Source organism: Bacillus rossius, chromosome 5 (assembly GCF_032445375.1).
Source record: "Bacillus rossius redtenbacheri isolate Brsri chromosome 5, Brsri_v3, whole genome shotgun sequence".
In the NCBI taxonomy this organism is placed as follows: domain Eukaryota; kingdom Metazoa; phylum Arthropoda; class Insecta; order Phasmatodea; family Bacillidae; genus Bacillus; species Bacillus rossius.
In genome coordinates this window covers 30,249,078-30,265,083 of record NC_086333.1, presented here as the reverse complement: position 1 = coordinate 30,265,083, position 16,006 = coordinate 30,249,078, and the positions used below count along the sequence as shown (strand labels likewise).

Here is a 16,006-nt window from a genome sequence, read left to right as displayed (position 1 = left end):
TCTATCCTGAACGTTTTTTTCTTGGCTGTGAAGGCCGCTTGGCCGTGTGGAGGACGGAAGACTACGGAAATGATTGTACACAAGTTTGTGAGAATTACGTTTAATTTAAGAGCTTCACCGGGTGTCCCCGGGGGTACTCGGTACGCTCTACACGTTCGTTCCGCGGTTCAGTCCCGCTACAAAAACTCCCACCAACACTTGGCAGCGTCTAGCAGTTACACAATTACAGTTACAAAACGATCAAAACAAAAAACACAACACTATGCGACACTGAAATGATTACTGTGGCAGTCTCGTGGGACATGGGTCGATGTTCGCTGGAGAAGGCCAGTGCCGAAAGTTAACGGGTGCAGGGTGGGCTCGATGAGTGGGCTCCTACGTTCGAAGAAACACTTACATGAATGCAGCCGGCAGGCATATGCACGGCGCCCTTAATTAAAATCCTCTCGCTGGAGTCGGCCAGTACCGTAAGTTCCGTGATCAGATACGCAGCGCGGTATCACATTGAAGACGGTCGGGATTGGCCCGAATCCGCAAAATACGCGCCGAGTCGACGTTGGGCAGTGATGTATTATATAAGGTATTTAGTTATGAATGTATCGTGCAGAATAAAAAAATGAATCAGTGAAACTAACTTGAATGCTGCCCACGGATACACGTCTGTTCCCGGCGCGAAGTGGTTGGAGACTGCCGAAAGATGGTTGCTTCGCAAGGGATGCAACTATCACCTCTTTTGGGAGTCGGCGCCATAAACTTATAATAACTTAATTAGTTATATGATGAGTAAAAAACATACTCCAGGTGCTTGATTAAAAGTTTGCACCTGGTAAATAGTTGCCTAAGGCTGAACAGTTGTTTTAATTGATTTACTAATTAAAAAAGCGGCACCAATTTGGCGACTGTAAATATAACTATAAATTGTCTCAACATGCACTGTTTGGGTTTGAATTCCCTTAGTTTGGCTAGACCACTATCACAGGCCAATTAATCAAAACCAGTAGCCGCTGTGGCTAGTAACAAGGTTTGCTTTCTGTTCCTTGCATGCCGTGCACACACGGAGCCTCTACGACACACTTACACACTGCTTGTGATCAATTAACTTTGTCTTAATGCCTCGTTTAGTAATTGTTTTCCGTAGTCAAGCCCCGGGGTTTCGTGTCCTGATGTTTAATTCAGTTAATTGAGGTAACGCCCGGGGCGCTTGCTTGACTCATTCCGGCTGGGCTAGGGTGTGCTCCGAAAACGGGATACGGTACTGGCGGTGCGTAGCACGGGCTTAACAGCCATGGTCGGTACGATGTCGAAACAACAACAAACATAACCTCTTAATCAGCTGTTTACCACTGTCAATTGTTTACATACTACCAACTTAGCAATACAGTTCTTAAAATTTAGAATTACCTATAAAACAACACAAATTATTTCATATTTTTGTTACAATTATTTAAGCAAATTATGAAGTGCTTTAACTTTTTCCCCCGATTTTGTTTCTCTTTACCACAATGTTTCTAATCTCCCAATTCTACAGTACCTCTGTTCGCATTGGGTGGCAATATTCCACAACGGTCTCAAAAGTAAAGATTGCTATGCAGTTGAACATTGTGTGTGTGTGTTAGTGTGTGTGTGTGTGTGTGTGTATATATATATATATATATATATATATATATATATATATATATATATATATTTGTTCTTAGAATCTATGACTATGAGTGGATTTGTGACTTCCATGTATGATAGGGGAAAGGGAAATGTTTTAATGTCCGGTCGTTGTCTGGCAGTAGTCTCGGTTTTATACTTTACATCACATAAGTTGAATGAAACGAAATTGATGTTGTTTGTTTTAATTGCTAGTGTTTTTAACAAAGCGAGATATAATTGAATTAAACGAAGTTAGAAGCATGTAATTACAAGGCGTCACAATTACATTTTTGTATACATATTTTATGTTGATATACCCAAAAATATTTTTTAAAAATTGCAACAAAGATCATTTTATTGTCAAAATAATGAGATTTTAAAGATTTAATTATTTTTCTCTCACATGGACTTATAAAGATACGTTCTATCAAATCTAGAAATATTATTTTTAATCGTTCCGTCATCTTTAAATCACGAAATAACCATTTACCCCAATGTATCTGGTAAAGGGAGTTGTTTTACATTGCACTATTTCTGCACCAGATATAAATGGCTTCGTTTGTTCAGTTTGTGAGGTTTGGTGCTAACCTTCGTTTGCACTAAAAGTAACCGTCAGCGCGTATACCTAAATTAATTGAACAGTTTACAAATGTCAACACCAAATATATTCTTTGGAAGATTTCATTTATGAAATAAATATATTTTTAAAAATCTTTCTGAGCTGAGAATACAGTCAAACACTATTCTGTCTGTATTTAACATTTGCCTGCACTCTAGCGTACAATGTGCGAACTACCTATTGTTATCACAATGGCTTCCGTGAAGGATACAGCAACTTTCTTCGCTACAGGAACATCTAATCAATTTGAGTATGTTTTAAACCTTTATCCACAAGCACTCAAACTGAAGGCAGATAAGAAAACAAAAAAGCCGGAAGAACTAATAAAACTGGACAACTGGTGAGTAGAGATGTGCAGAATTGTGGTAAAAATTTGGGAAAGAATGTCATTGAACCTTGCATTGTTTTACGTTGCATGTAGCAGACTACTCTCGATCAAGGAATGCTCCTAGGACGCCTCGATCTGTAGCTCGGTCATTAAATGCCTTTCGTGTCACGTGTCAATGTCAGCTGTCGCACTTCATAAATTTTTGTTTTTACCGTATGATGCGGTCGTTGTTAAGGTGTTGATAGCGTCATGTCGTGAGCAGCTGCCGTTTCCTTTGGTATTTACGATACATTATTTTAAAAATAAACGAGGTTTAGTAGATTTTACTCAAGTTTTAAAGTAGTTAGGCTTTTGTGGTTGGTTATTGAGTGCAACTTATTACTACTACCGTCTTATAATAAAAGTACATCGTGTCGCAAATTCGAACTTATTGCAAGTGGACTTCCAAAATGGAGACGACATAAAAGCTTTTCGATAGTGACAATCCATAATAATTTCCCATTTAGTTAGCGTTTTGGACGTTCTACATAATAGTTAGTATATTTTCGTTACTCTACAAAAGTAATTCTACTTGGAAATTTTTCTTTTTGGAGTCATAGTTCTCAGAAATCATGTAATTTCGTAATCCGAAATTGCTCAACCGTTACTACCGCTGGGTGAAATTTGACAATATGTTAGGATAGCATTTTTCACATGAAAGTGAATTTGGCGTGATTTTAAGTACTTTCAGAACTGTATAATACTTTCTTGTTTGTGTTTCCTACATTTATTGCAATTTGTAGTAAAATTTCTTAAAGTATGATTATTGTGCTTTAATAATAATGTTTCTTAGCATTATTTTATGGACTTTGTCATGCAATTTTCGAGTTGTGGCGTATTCCAGTATTAATAAATTCATCCCAGAAATAATATTTAAACCTAATTTTCTTAGTTATACTGCAAAACTGTATTTTTAAATTTTCTACTAGATATTAAAAAGTTCATAGTGGGGAGGACTATGTCATTGTTTTATGTTCCTTACATGTAAAAGGGCATTGTAATAATTCAAGTACTTTATCTTTTAGGGTTGGTTAGGTTGTTTAAGGTCCGGACACAGCATAATATTGACATGGATAGTTAACAGTTACAGGAAGCATTTACACAACACAAAACTAGCACATTGGCCTGGCTACAATGGATATAAACTGAAATCTTTTCCTTTGTTTTTTTTTGTAGATTTCAATAAATTAATGCTGGTTTATTTAATAGTGTGTAGTTATAAGAAAAAAAAATAATATTAATAGAATAAACTACAAAATAGCCTAGGAAGTGCAATATTAAATTTAAAAAAAAATATTTTTTTCTTTGGAAACTGGGCAATGTAGTTTTGGTATAACTTAACTCCATTGTGCAACCATAATATGTAAATAAATGAAAATAATAGAAGTTACAGGAGTTTCTTGGTTTCTGGGTTGTAGTCGCATTGAAGGTGAAAATATCACAGACGTTTCAGTCGACGTTGCTGTCACCAGCATCAGGGAGCAGTTACCTACTGTTTACAGTGTTTACAGAAAGTCAACCCACACAGACAGGTATCTACAGGCAAGTTCACGCCACCCACCATCTCAGAAGATAACTGTTATTTCCACTTTGGTCAACAGAGATAGAGCCATTTGTAAAGAAGACAATATTGGGGAAGAGCTGAAACATCTAACATCTGCTCTTCAAGCAAATGGCTACACAAAATCAGAAATTGAGAAAGCCACGAAGCCATCTCAAGAGCAAAAGAACGAGCGACTCCCTAACAAAGCCTTCATTTCTAACATCAAAGGAATTTCGGTAAATATGTAGAGTCGCGGTATATGCGGAAAAAAAATGTGAAAATTGCGAAAATACTTTTATTCTATGCTCTTTCACTTCCTCTTTTCAAATCAACTGGGGGAGGTAAGAAATTCCAAATACTTTAGGAGATATCAAATTTTTTAATTTTCACCTGTGTATTAATGCGGCGATCACCATTGTTTCTTGTTTACGAGTATCTATTATGTTTCTTATTGGACAATTTTGTCACGTGACAGTTTCCTGATTGGCCAGTATTCAAATGAACCAATACGTGATTATTTTTTCATTTATTGTTCATTACGATGTTTAATTACAACGGTCAACTTCTGCCATTTGATCATTAGATGTTGTAGTCGTTCTGGGGAATCGTCTATCATTATTGTGTTACATTCTGTCTTTGAAATGGCCTGTGTTTCTGGGAATAGTCAGCTATGCGCCGGGTGTTCCTTGAATGTATTCGATTTTGTGCATTTGTGTGATATTTGGAAATTGTTGTTTGAATATTTAGTTGATCATGGAGTTTTGAGTTGTGAGGTAAAGTGCGGCCAATGTGGGACGGTAATTGAGTTGCCAGAGGACAGCGAATTTTTTCAATGTTACTGGACAACAATAACTTGTGCCAATAAAAAAGTTAAAAGTGTACCTTGTTATTCCAAAAAATCTTTCAGGAACGGCACGTGGTTCTCCAAAATTAATCTTTCGATTGTAACTATTTTGAAGATAACTTATTTTTTTTTAACAGTTGATCACCTTAATACAGTATTTATTCAGTTCAATTATAATGTCAGCTTGAAAACCGTCGTAGATTGGACATCCTTTTGTAGGGAAGTTTTAATTAAGTGGAGTTTGGAAGTAAATGTAGGGAAATTGGGTGGGCCGGGAAAGTTGTCGAAATTGATGAGGCTAAAATTGGTAAACGTAAGAATAATAGGGGGCGAGTCATTCAAGGTCAGTGGGTTTTTGGCGGTATTGAGAGAAATAGTGATAATATTTTTCTCATTCCTGTCAAAGATCGTACTATCAGAATGCTCCTGCGCGTGATCAAGAAGTACATTTCGCCTGGAACAACAATTATAAGCGACTGTTGGCGTGCTTATAATTGTCTTTCTCAGCGTGATTATCTTCACCCGAAGGTAAATCATAGTATGAACTTCGTTGATTCCGACACAGGGGCAAACACCCAAAGAATAGAGAGACTTTGGCGGGAAGTGAGGCAGAATGTACCTCGATATGGTCGACGAGTTGACCACTACGTCGGGTACCTTGCGGAATTCATGTTCCGTCTGAGGTATCGCGACGTAGGTGAATGACTGCATCATTTCCTTCTAATGGCAAAGGAAATGTACCCGCCTCCAACTTAGGTGAGTTTTTTACGTTTCTAATTTTAAAGTCTTATTTTTTATTTCGATATTGTTGCGCAAGTAATAAGTAACAAAAAATTTTTACGTGCGTTGTTAATGTTCATCATTTGTCCGGGTTTGTTAGATCAGGTCAGTTACATTATAAATAATTTAAAACTAAAGAATCATTGAAATTAATTCATATTATTTTTAATGTATGCTTAGTTTGAAAGTATTCATAATGTAACTGACCTGACCTAATCGACCATTTTAGTTCGTACTGTTCATCCTTTGTCCCGGTTTGTTTGGTCAGGTCAGTTACATTATAAATATTTTAAAACTAAACAGCCATTAAAATTAATTCACATTATTTTTTATGTCCGCTTAGTTTGAAAGTATTAATAATGTAACTGACCTGTCCTAATCGACCATTTTATTTATTACGCATTCACGAACAAATACAAAAATGGCTTCCGTCGAATGGTTGTATAGGTGTTGTATTACAAAATTAAAAAATTCAATATCTCCTAAAGTATTTGGAATTTCTTATCTCCGCCGGTTTTAATGAAAAGAGGAAGTGAAAGAGCATATAATAAAAGTATTTCAGATTTTTAGAATTTTGTTTTCGCAAATACCGCTACTCTACATGTTCAAAATTAAAAAATTCGATATCTCCTAAAGTATTTGGAATTTCTTATCTCCGCCGGTTGATTTGAAAAGAGGAAGTGAAAGAGCATAGAATAAAAGTATTTTCACATTTTTCACATTTTTTTTCCGCATATACCGCTACTCTACATATTTACAGGAATTTCAGACCAAGTGGCCAGAATTCTCAGAACTTAACTTTTTTCAAATGTTTTTATTTATCTTCCATAGCATCACACTATCCAAATACAAAATTAAAATTTCTTATTTATGGTAAACCACAGGATCGCAATGTAATTAAAGCAGAACATGGTTGATTACTGCTTCTTGCATAGGATATCTAATGTGACCTATAAACTAAAAATTTCTTAGAAACCAGTAGGAATTTAGAAACTCTGTTTTGAGAATAAATGCAGGAATGCCTCTAGTTTTTGAAAAATGTATTTTCAGAATTTTATTATCACTTCATGGAAAAGCTGTGCGGTAAGAATATTACCCCTTTCATATTCCAAGAATTAGCAACACGTGTAAGTGAAAACCTAACAGCAGAAACATGTAATAAAGAAATGAAACAATCACCAAGACTATGAAATATGATGAAACAATAAATAATTCATCTTGTCACACTTTCCTTATTTCAAACAACATACAGTCAGATAACCAAAAAGTTCACAAATTTAGTTGATGTTCATAGCTTAATTTTGTACTATTGCAAAAAAGATTATCAACTAAGTTACTACTTTGATTATATTTATGATTGCCTGATATTCCATATTTTCCCACTGTTAGTATAGCCTAATGTTTTTGTAAATTTTTAAAAAGACAAAATAATTATGTCCATAAATTATGAAAGTAGCTACTGTTTAGAAATAATTGAGATAATTAAAAAAAAAAAATTTTCCATCATCAAAATTATTTATAAGCTATTTTCCACTGGGGGATTTTGAAACTCCCACCAGTTTATTTCTGAGATTTAATTTTCCTATTTTTTCTCTGTGTTCTGGCATATTTATGGTACATTATGGTGCATGTGTTACATTGTGGTACCATTATGGTACATGTTCAAAAAAATTATTTTGGTGAGAGGTTAAATATCTTAACAATATTTTTACCATTTTTGAAATGTAGCTACATTCAGGGCATACCTGGAAAAGTTAGGTAATTTCGTACACCTTGAAAAAGTCTTTGTAAAGTCGTCGGAAAATTAAAAATATTTCTGGAATTTACTTTACATACTATGAACTAACACACTTTCTCCCGTGAGGTTAAAATATAAATTCTTCATAAAATCTACATGTATGCTTCGCTTGTAATTTTTAATTCTCTTACGTCACATACACGACAGACAAGACAGCTTTTAACAAACCACTAATGATAGGCACCATCAAATAAAAACTGTCAACTGAATCAGTAGTACGAAACTATCTGTATTCGCGACTAACATATTAAATTTAGTCATTCATTCCCTTGTTCCCGGCCAATCGGTGTGTTGTGTTTGTTGGTGCTTAGTATTACCTAAACAAGTTTGAGCTACATTTTCATGATTATACTTCTTTTTTATGCTATCTCAAAAATCTAGGTAGGAAAATTTTGAAAATAGAATACAATGTCAAAAAAAAGTGCTAACATTTTTTACTCTAGTTGCAAGTTCTTGTTTGGAATAAGATAATCACAGTTTTTTAAGCTGTTAACTTAGGTGGCTATGCTAGCACAAAGATTTCTTTTCTAAAAAAATTAAAATAAAAATTTCAATTTTTTTTCCACTTCCTGGCATGTTTTTAAATCTTTATTTAAAAGGACATTGTGATACTTCAAGTACCTAGTTTATCAGCATTTACCATTTTAGGTTAGGTACCTATGTCGAAAATTGCTTAAATTTATGAAAATGGTTCTTGGGTAGTCACATTAAAAATTCTCTGAAAATGAGTGAATGATCAGTTTCAAATGATTTTGCAGTATTTTTACCGTAGCTAACCTAAGAAACCATTCACATTGTTTTTAAATGTTGCTAACCTAACTTGACTAACCATCCACACTATCTTAAAGTTTTTTAAATGTATGTAACCTAACCGACCATTCTCATATCATCACAGTATTTGCAATATGTAACCTAATCATACCAATCATTAAAATGTAAACTATTGGTAAAAAACTGTAAGTACTGCAATGCCCTCTTAGAGAATGATTACAAAACATGTAATAAAGTAAAAAAAAATCATTTTGGAATTCTTATTTATAATTTTTCAGAAAATTGTCCCTTCTTCAGAATTACTGTCTAAATGGTAGCTGTGATTCTTATTTAAATATTAACGCTTAAGAAAAATTAAAATTTTTATAGAATCTTTACTTGAAACATCATGAAGAAATCATGAATGAATGCCAATGTATTTTTAAAACCTGAAATTACTTTTGAATCAAATTACCACCTTACATTAATGATAGCATAGCACACTGAATAAAACTTTTGACAAACTGATTCACTGAATGTGAATGTAAAATGTTTAGGCTGGATTAAAGTTAGTATTAAAAGTTTTGTATACTCCTACAAAAATGAATAATTTCACAGAGTGAACTAATAAATAGTTTCTAATTTAAATAGTTTATTAGTTTCACATTTCATATTGCACTGTTTTGAATTGACTTACTAGGCAAGTTTTATCTGTTTAGTATAATTTCAGATAATTTGAGATTGCAATTGAATCGGTCATTTGAGAAACCCTACATGTCCATAAAAGTAAATTGTTCAGGAGAGACAAAAAACATATTACAGACTGTATTATAAACATTCTTGTATTTCAATGGTTCAGATCGATTTAGTATCATTTACCTAGTGAAGTATGGTTGGCTGGAATGAAAATAGTGTTATGACTACTATAATATTAATGTTATTACTTTTTTATAGAATGGACAAGTGGGGTTTCTCAAATGACTTGCATTAAAATAGAGAGAAAATGAATCAAACAAAAGTAATAATCATGTAATTTACTATGACCACAAATAAATCCCATTTGTACACATTACTTTTAAACTTAAACACTCATCTAACATCTTAACAACCATCTCTATATAAAATATGGGCAATTGAAAATAACTTAAATTTGTTTCTTTACTACAACATATCAAAGACATCAGTAGAACTTATTGTTTTTGAAACAAACATTTAAGTAAACATTTAATATTACACCAAAAGGTATGTGTTATTAAAAAACAAAATAGTTTGCACATTATGCATTATGAAACAAACAATATTACAATACATCTACCTCCTCTACACCAGAAACCGGCCATACAAAAAGTGTATTATAAAAGTCCATAAATTCAGTTGGAATATATTGTTTCAACTTCTTCAGGTGTTCTATCTTTTTGGAGTGTATAGGCACACATTTCTGCGGATATGCAGGGAATGCGGTGATTGTTGGAAGAGAGGAAAGTTTGTTGGGTATAGCCAAACGAAACGTATGTTCTACCAAGCCCCCGATGAACGGTCTGGCTAAAACTTGTCCCATGTGTTGCGTAGAATAGACAAACTCCATAAAACTTGAAACGGCGAACTTCTGCTTTTCGTGTCTCGTAACAGAAGACGACTCGACAGTCATTACGTTTCTTTTATTAAGTGTAGGCCACCATTTCTTAAAATCAATGACCTCTTCAGTGCTAATGACCGCTTCAGTGTTGAATGTAACATCAGTTCCATATAGTGTTTTGCGGTATATATACGATCTGTTTTTCTTAGTTTCCGTTTGATTACACTAAAATCACGATCACACGGCAGATATGAATGGCCTATAATTGGGAAGTAATGGTGTACAATATCAAAACGGCCAGTGTCTACAAGAGCAAGCAACATTCTGATTAATGTGTGATTCTTATTCTGGCCGGCTGCTCCATCAGAAAAAATGTGAAGTTCTCTTACATTTCCATCCAGTTCACTATTAATGTAATCATACACGAAGGAACATACTTCATTTGGGCCTTTTTTTGCTATGCCTTCGTGATATAGATAAAATTTTACCTTTTCGTTAGCCAGGTTGTGTATGTTGAAAACATTAAGGGTAAGCTGGCGAAGGTAAAATACTTCTTGTACAGGTATTTCAGGCAACTGGAGGTTTTGCATAAAATCCAGACAAATTCCTACTACTGTACTGTCTTGTATACATTTTTCTCTTACATGCTTCATGTAGGTATAGAATTTTTTAGCTCTACGTTTATGAACAATAAGTTCTGCCGTATACATTCTTTTGGCAGCATCGTTCAGAGAAGGACTTCTGATTTTCACTGAAAGCTCTTCGCATTTCCAACACGAGTCAATATGCGGCCTTCCGAACGTCAAGTCAAAAGTCTCATTGAAAATCTTTAGATAGTACTTATAGTTAACACTAAGGTGTGGATGTTTTTCCTTAAAAAGGCTCCACATGAGTTTCACATTCAAATTTGCGCTAAGATACTTGTACACTCTAGTGGTATAGTGGGCCTCTTTGTGAGGAAATGATGATATATGATCAGTAATACATTTGACAAGGGATACTGGTTTTGTATTTCCGGGGTTACTTTTGCCTCGAAGATCTTTTGGCGATTTACCTGCTGCCAGAAGTTTGCACAATCGCTTAACTCGATCTGCGGTGATACCGTGAATAGAAAGAAAAGCATTTTTACATACCTCAGCTTTTCCTTTTTCTGTCGAAACTGTACTTAAATGTATGTGATTTAGGTTTCGTTTGCCGGTTGTCCTCATTGGTACCAATTCTGCTGCGGTGCCTGTGGATAGGCTTACATTCAATCAAACTCTGAAGGTATGCATCTTGTTCATTTTTTGTGGTGAAATCAATGAATCGGACGTAGATACTTTGACATTCTCCTTCAGGCATTTTCTGTGGTATGCATTTCCATTGGCATCTGGGAAAAACAAATGATTAGTATTCAATGCTTGTGTTTAGTATTAAAGAGATGCAAAAACTAATGCAAAACACTGTTTTGTATGCTTCACAATGATTATTGTGGCTAGCCTACTTTTAAGAAAGACAAAAAAGCAATGTAGGTTAGGTAGGAAGTTACCTGCAGTGAAATCCATGTTCCTTTGATTTAACAATATTTCATTTGTAATTTATATAGTCTTCATTCTTTAATCATGCCTTTTTTATCTTTTCACTCTGGTACTCTACTTGTTTTACACCTTTTTTACGTTTACAACTGACAAAAGCTTCGTCTTTGTTCATGTTGAGAACACAGAGACAGTTCACATAAACAATAACAAGATGCACATACACATCTGTGGCTTTTTCACGTGTGCCAACATACAAAAAATAGTCATTTGACAAACCGCATATGTCCAGTCAGTTAAGAAAGGCCACATGTCCTGGACATGTGGGATTTCTCAAATGACACATTATTTTCTACTCCCGCTTTATACACAGAGAGATGTGGACATGTAGCTTTTTTCAGTTCATTCCGTGCAGCTTGCAGCAAATGAAAAGTTATTTGACTAAAACTATAGAATATTTATTCAATATTGTGGTATGAATAATGATTGATTATTCAATAGTAGAAATTTGTCGATGGTGCCCAACACTACAAACCACAATAGACCTAATCGCGTGTCCCATAATTTTAACTAATCAATAGTTACTGATCTTGATTTAGCATGTCACTGTAATATAGGTACATTGTGACAGATACTGTGGCAATTTCGACAAATCTATGTGGGCAATAGGCGTAAAAATTTTATAACTTCCATGACACTCTGTGATGATTTCATTATTATTAATTTTGTAATATTGATGAGTTCAAAAACCACTGTTTATATTTTTTCATTTATATCATGTATAGAAGCTGCAAAAAGCTAGAACTTATAATAACTTTGTATTTTATAATTTTTGTTTTGTGAACTTAACATATAATTTGATTTTGGGGTTAACGAGGTTAAATAAACACATAGCTTAGAACCTTTGTCATTAAATGTAGAAAAAAACCAAGGTAAAATTTTCTCCTGTTAAAACATGCTAATATATGTAGGCTATTTAATATCAATATTAGTTCCTTCAGATTATTGTTTGATCAAGTCGTGTTCCAATCAAAATCAGTTTCAACATTTTAGCACTTTGCCGTTTGCGTTTTTTCGTCTTTCTGATGGAACACGTTGACTACTGTCATTTGTCTCCAGATGTTCCACCACAGTGCTTTGTGGTTACTCTTGTTTGTTGTGCAACACAATTGGGTTAATTTGGAATGGAAAGGCTACAACAAATGCGAGAACCAGACATGTTAATGTGTAATAATGCATGAGATAAACTGTGTAATTAATAAGTGTTGAAAATATGTACCGAGAAAATATACTATGGGTGTAGAATTTTAACATTACGTCTTTTAAATGTGTAAGTATACTTCTTAAATTTAATCTTTGTATAATGGTGTGTTTGTTCATTTGTGGGCTTACACATTTACCTATTAAAAATTATTGTTTTGGTACATTTTTACATTTAATTAATTTATTCTACTGTAGATATAATTGCATATAGTTAAACCACTCATTAAAAGTTAACTAATACTAAGAGATGAACTTTCTGAAAGGACATCTCTTAGACAAATTATCATTTATTTGTGCTGGAAATATACTGGATAAAAATGCAGTTTGCGAACTTTCCACAATAAGTTATCAGGTATGATTACAATCATATATAATGGTCTGGAAAATTTTCCATATAAACTGGATAACCTGGAAAAGTCAGGGAATTTCGTATTCAAAAATGTGTAGCAACCCTGAAACCTCTTATTTTTATTATAATCACCCAATCTACATCTGTTTTGGTGAGGTTTTTTACATTTAGGTGATCATAACCTGAGCAAAATTGTAGGTTAGATTTGTTCAGCCACATAAAAATATATGTAACATCATTATTAAAATTTATACATAAATTAAAAATATTTCAGAGTGTGAATAACAATCATAAACTATATATATAAAATGTACAACAGTGAGTTGCTATAGAAAATGGTAATCAACCTACCTAATTAATAAGCCTTTACAGGTAAAAAAACCCATGTTATAAATCAGTAGCTACTTTTAAATTTATTTTATAACCTTCCATGAACATGTAGAAAAATGTCAGAAAGTAAAAAAAAAAAAAATGTTACTTTTTTTTTCAATGCACCTCTTCGACAATTACTTAAGACTAACCTAACCAACCTTTCACATTCTAAATGTTCATGTTTAGATGCAAAAAAAAAAAACCTTTTAAGAGGTTCACAAATAGTGAAATCAATAAATGTGTAAACTTTCCTTTAGTTGGCATAGTTGTTCATACAATAGGTACATATTTACAAACACATCCATTAGTGTTTTCAACATGGCGAAATAAAACATTAACCTATCTTACCACTCTAAGAATACTTTCTTTTACAGGTAATGAAATAATTACGACAATGCAATTCCACATTTTCGAAACCTTGAAAGCAATCAGAAATCAAAAATTACCCAGGATTTTCTTTTTCATTAATAATTACTCTAGAAAAAAAACTCTCTTGGTAGTGATTAATGATATTGGGTAGTTGTTTAAAGTAGGGACTACTGAGAAATAATGCAGATAATAACTTAAGTGAAAGATTGTTTTTGCTTAGTCAGCTACATTAATCTATACTAATAATAACACTGTTCCAAGTAAAAGGTCTTTACATTGGATAAAATTATGAAAAAACTATTAAAAATGGCTATTTACAAGTAACATAGTTTTTTAAAAAAAAAATTATGTCATTTTGTTCTGGCATCAATCAAAAACTACTTGTCAGATTTTGATGAATTTTGTTTATTAGTAAGGTCTTTGGCTAACTTAAACACTTGGCTATATATTTACTGAATTCCACCCCTAAGGGTGTAGGGGGGGGGGGGGGGGAAATGGGGTGAATATGATTTTAAAATAATTGATCACATATACAAATCAAACCATAAGAACATATATTGGTCATCAATATTAAACACACCAAAAATACTTTTTTTTTATTTACTATTTGGGAAGTTTTACCTATAAGGGATAAGTTTTATTTTAAGAAGATAGATGCAGACTCTGAATCTATAAGAACTATATATACGAAACTAACATGCATATAGAGTTACGTATTGTGTTTTTTTTCTAATTTGTCCGTTAAAGGGGTTAAATTTGGTTAAGTTTTGATTTAAAAAATAATAAAAATTGTATGTTTGGAATTAATAAAGCTGGCCATGAAATTGTGAAAAAAAAATCAAACAACTAAAACTGAACATTCACTTTTACTATTTGGTGGTATCCCACTCCTAAGGGGGAAAAAAAGGTATGTTTGTGTTAAGAAGAATAATGCATACTATCTTCCTTGAGAAATAATTTAAAATGTCTGGTTTAATAATATAAATTAATATAATAGAGCTATAATAGGTGGTAGTTCTACAGATATTCTCCTTGAGTTTTGGTGTGTTTACTCAAGAATCACATTAGAATTACTTAAATTATTTGTTACTGATAATTTATGACACCATTTGATTTTATTTGTACTTTGAATAATTCATGCAATGGAGTGTGGTCTACTCTTGGGCATAGCCATAAAAGACAAGTACTGATGTAGTGTAATTATTTGCTAAGTTCTACAGGTTTGGGGAGTAATGACTTGAAAGTCATGTGGTGTTACAGTGCTGTTCTGGTAACCATTTACTCAACAACAGTAAACAAAATGGTCTTAAAATCTATTGAAACATCTCGCACAAGAACGTTTCCCGCTCTAGACAGAAAGAGGGGTATTTTCCGGAATTCAACCTCTTTAATGGGGGAGGAGGAGGCAGAGCTTTAAGAAATTGTAATGTGGGTTGTCAATTGCTAGGTAGTCCTGAAGACTCATTAGCCAGTCAAAAGTATAACCTTGTTTTGGTATGCACTAATTAAAGAGACTACATTGACCGTACTACAAAAAAATGTGTATAAAACACAATTGGGGCAATGCTACTGAATGTCGGAGCCCACATACAAATACAGTGATATTAGCCATGTGTTAACCCATTAGTTTGGCAGAACAAATATTTTACCACTTTTCAAAGTCCATTAGCTTTGATGTATCGCAACAAGTTAATATCAAGTGTGATAAGTTCCAGTGACCATTATAAAACTGACCCTCCCTCCACTCAAATTACACTCAGGCCATTGATTGGTGTAAGTGGTAAGTAAATAAATGTAATTTCTTCCTCGATGTGAACAACATGTTAATTGCTATGCATTCAATGGGTATGTCCTTCAGTAGGTCAGTTAAAATTGGACCATGGAAAACATAGTAAGAAATTAACAGACATGGTCATTAATATACATTACAACTTATGGTGATGTTATATGTGAAAGATTTGTGCAATGGGAGTGCATGACTTGATGTAAGTTTTTGGACATACGCCATTGCTAACAACTTTTTCTGTTGAAGAAAAACTAAAAACTAAATAAATAAATAAATAAAATACCTAAAAAAGAATTTTTTTGGGTTCAATATTTCTGTGTCGTCATCATTTGTGGTTTTTTTTGTTCTTTTAGTACATTTTTCTTTGTTTTTCTTTGTTTGTTGACCATATTCCCGTTACGGAATATTTTGTGGTGTTCATATCCTTGTTGAAAA

At 33.3% G+C, this 16,006-nt stretch overlaps 1 protein-coding gene across 3 annotated transcripts in view; it reads left to right on the top strand.

Annotated features, from left to right (window-relative positions):
* The first annotated feature begins 2,182 nt into the window (after positions 1 to 2,182).
* Positions 2,183 to 16,006, top strand: part of LOC134531679 (uncharacterized) — a 68,215-nt gene continuing 54,391 nt past the window's right edge. The window contains exon 1 of one of the 3 annotated variants that reach the window (XM_063367476.1): positions 2,183 to 2,600. In XM_063367476.1, the coding sequence (XP_063223546.1) occupies positions 2,425 to 2,600 (176 nt within the window). In that variant the 5' untranslated portion in view covers positions 2,183 to 2,424. The other 2 variants (XM_063367478.1, XM_063367479.1) reach the window with 2 other exon arrangements.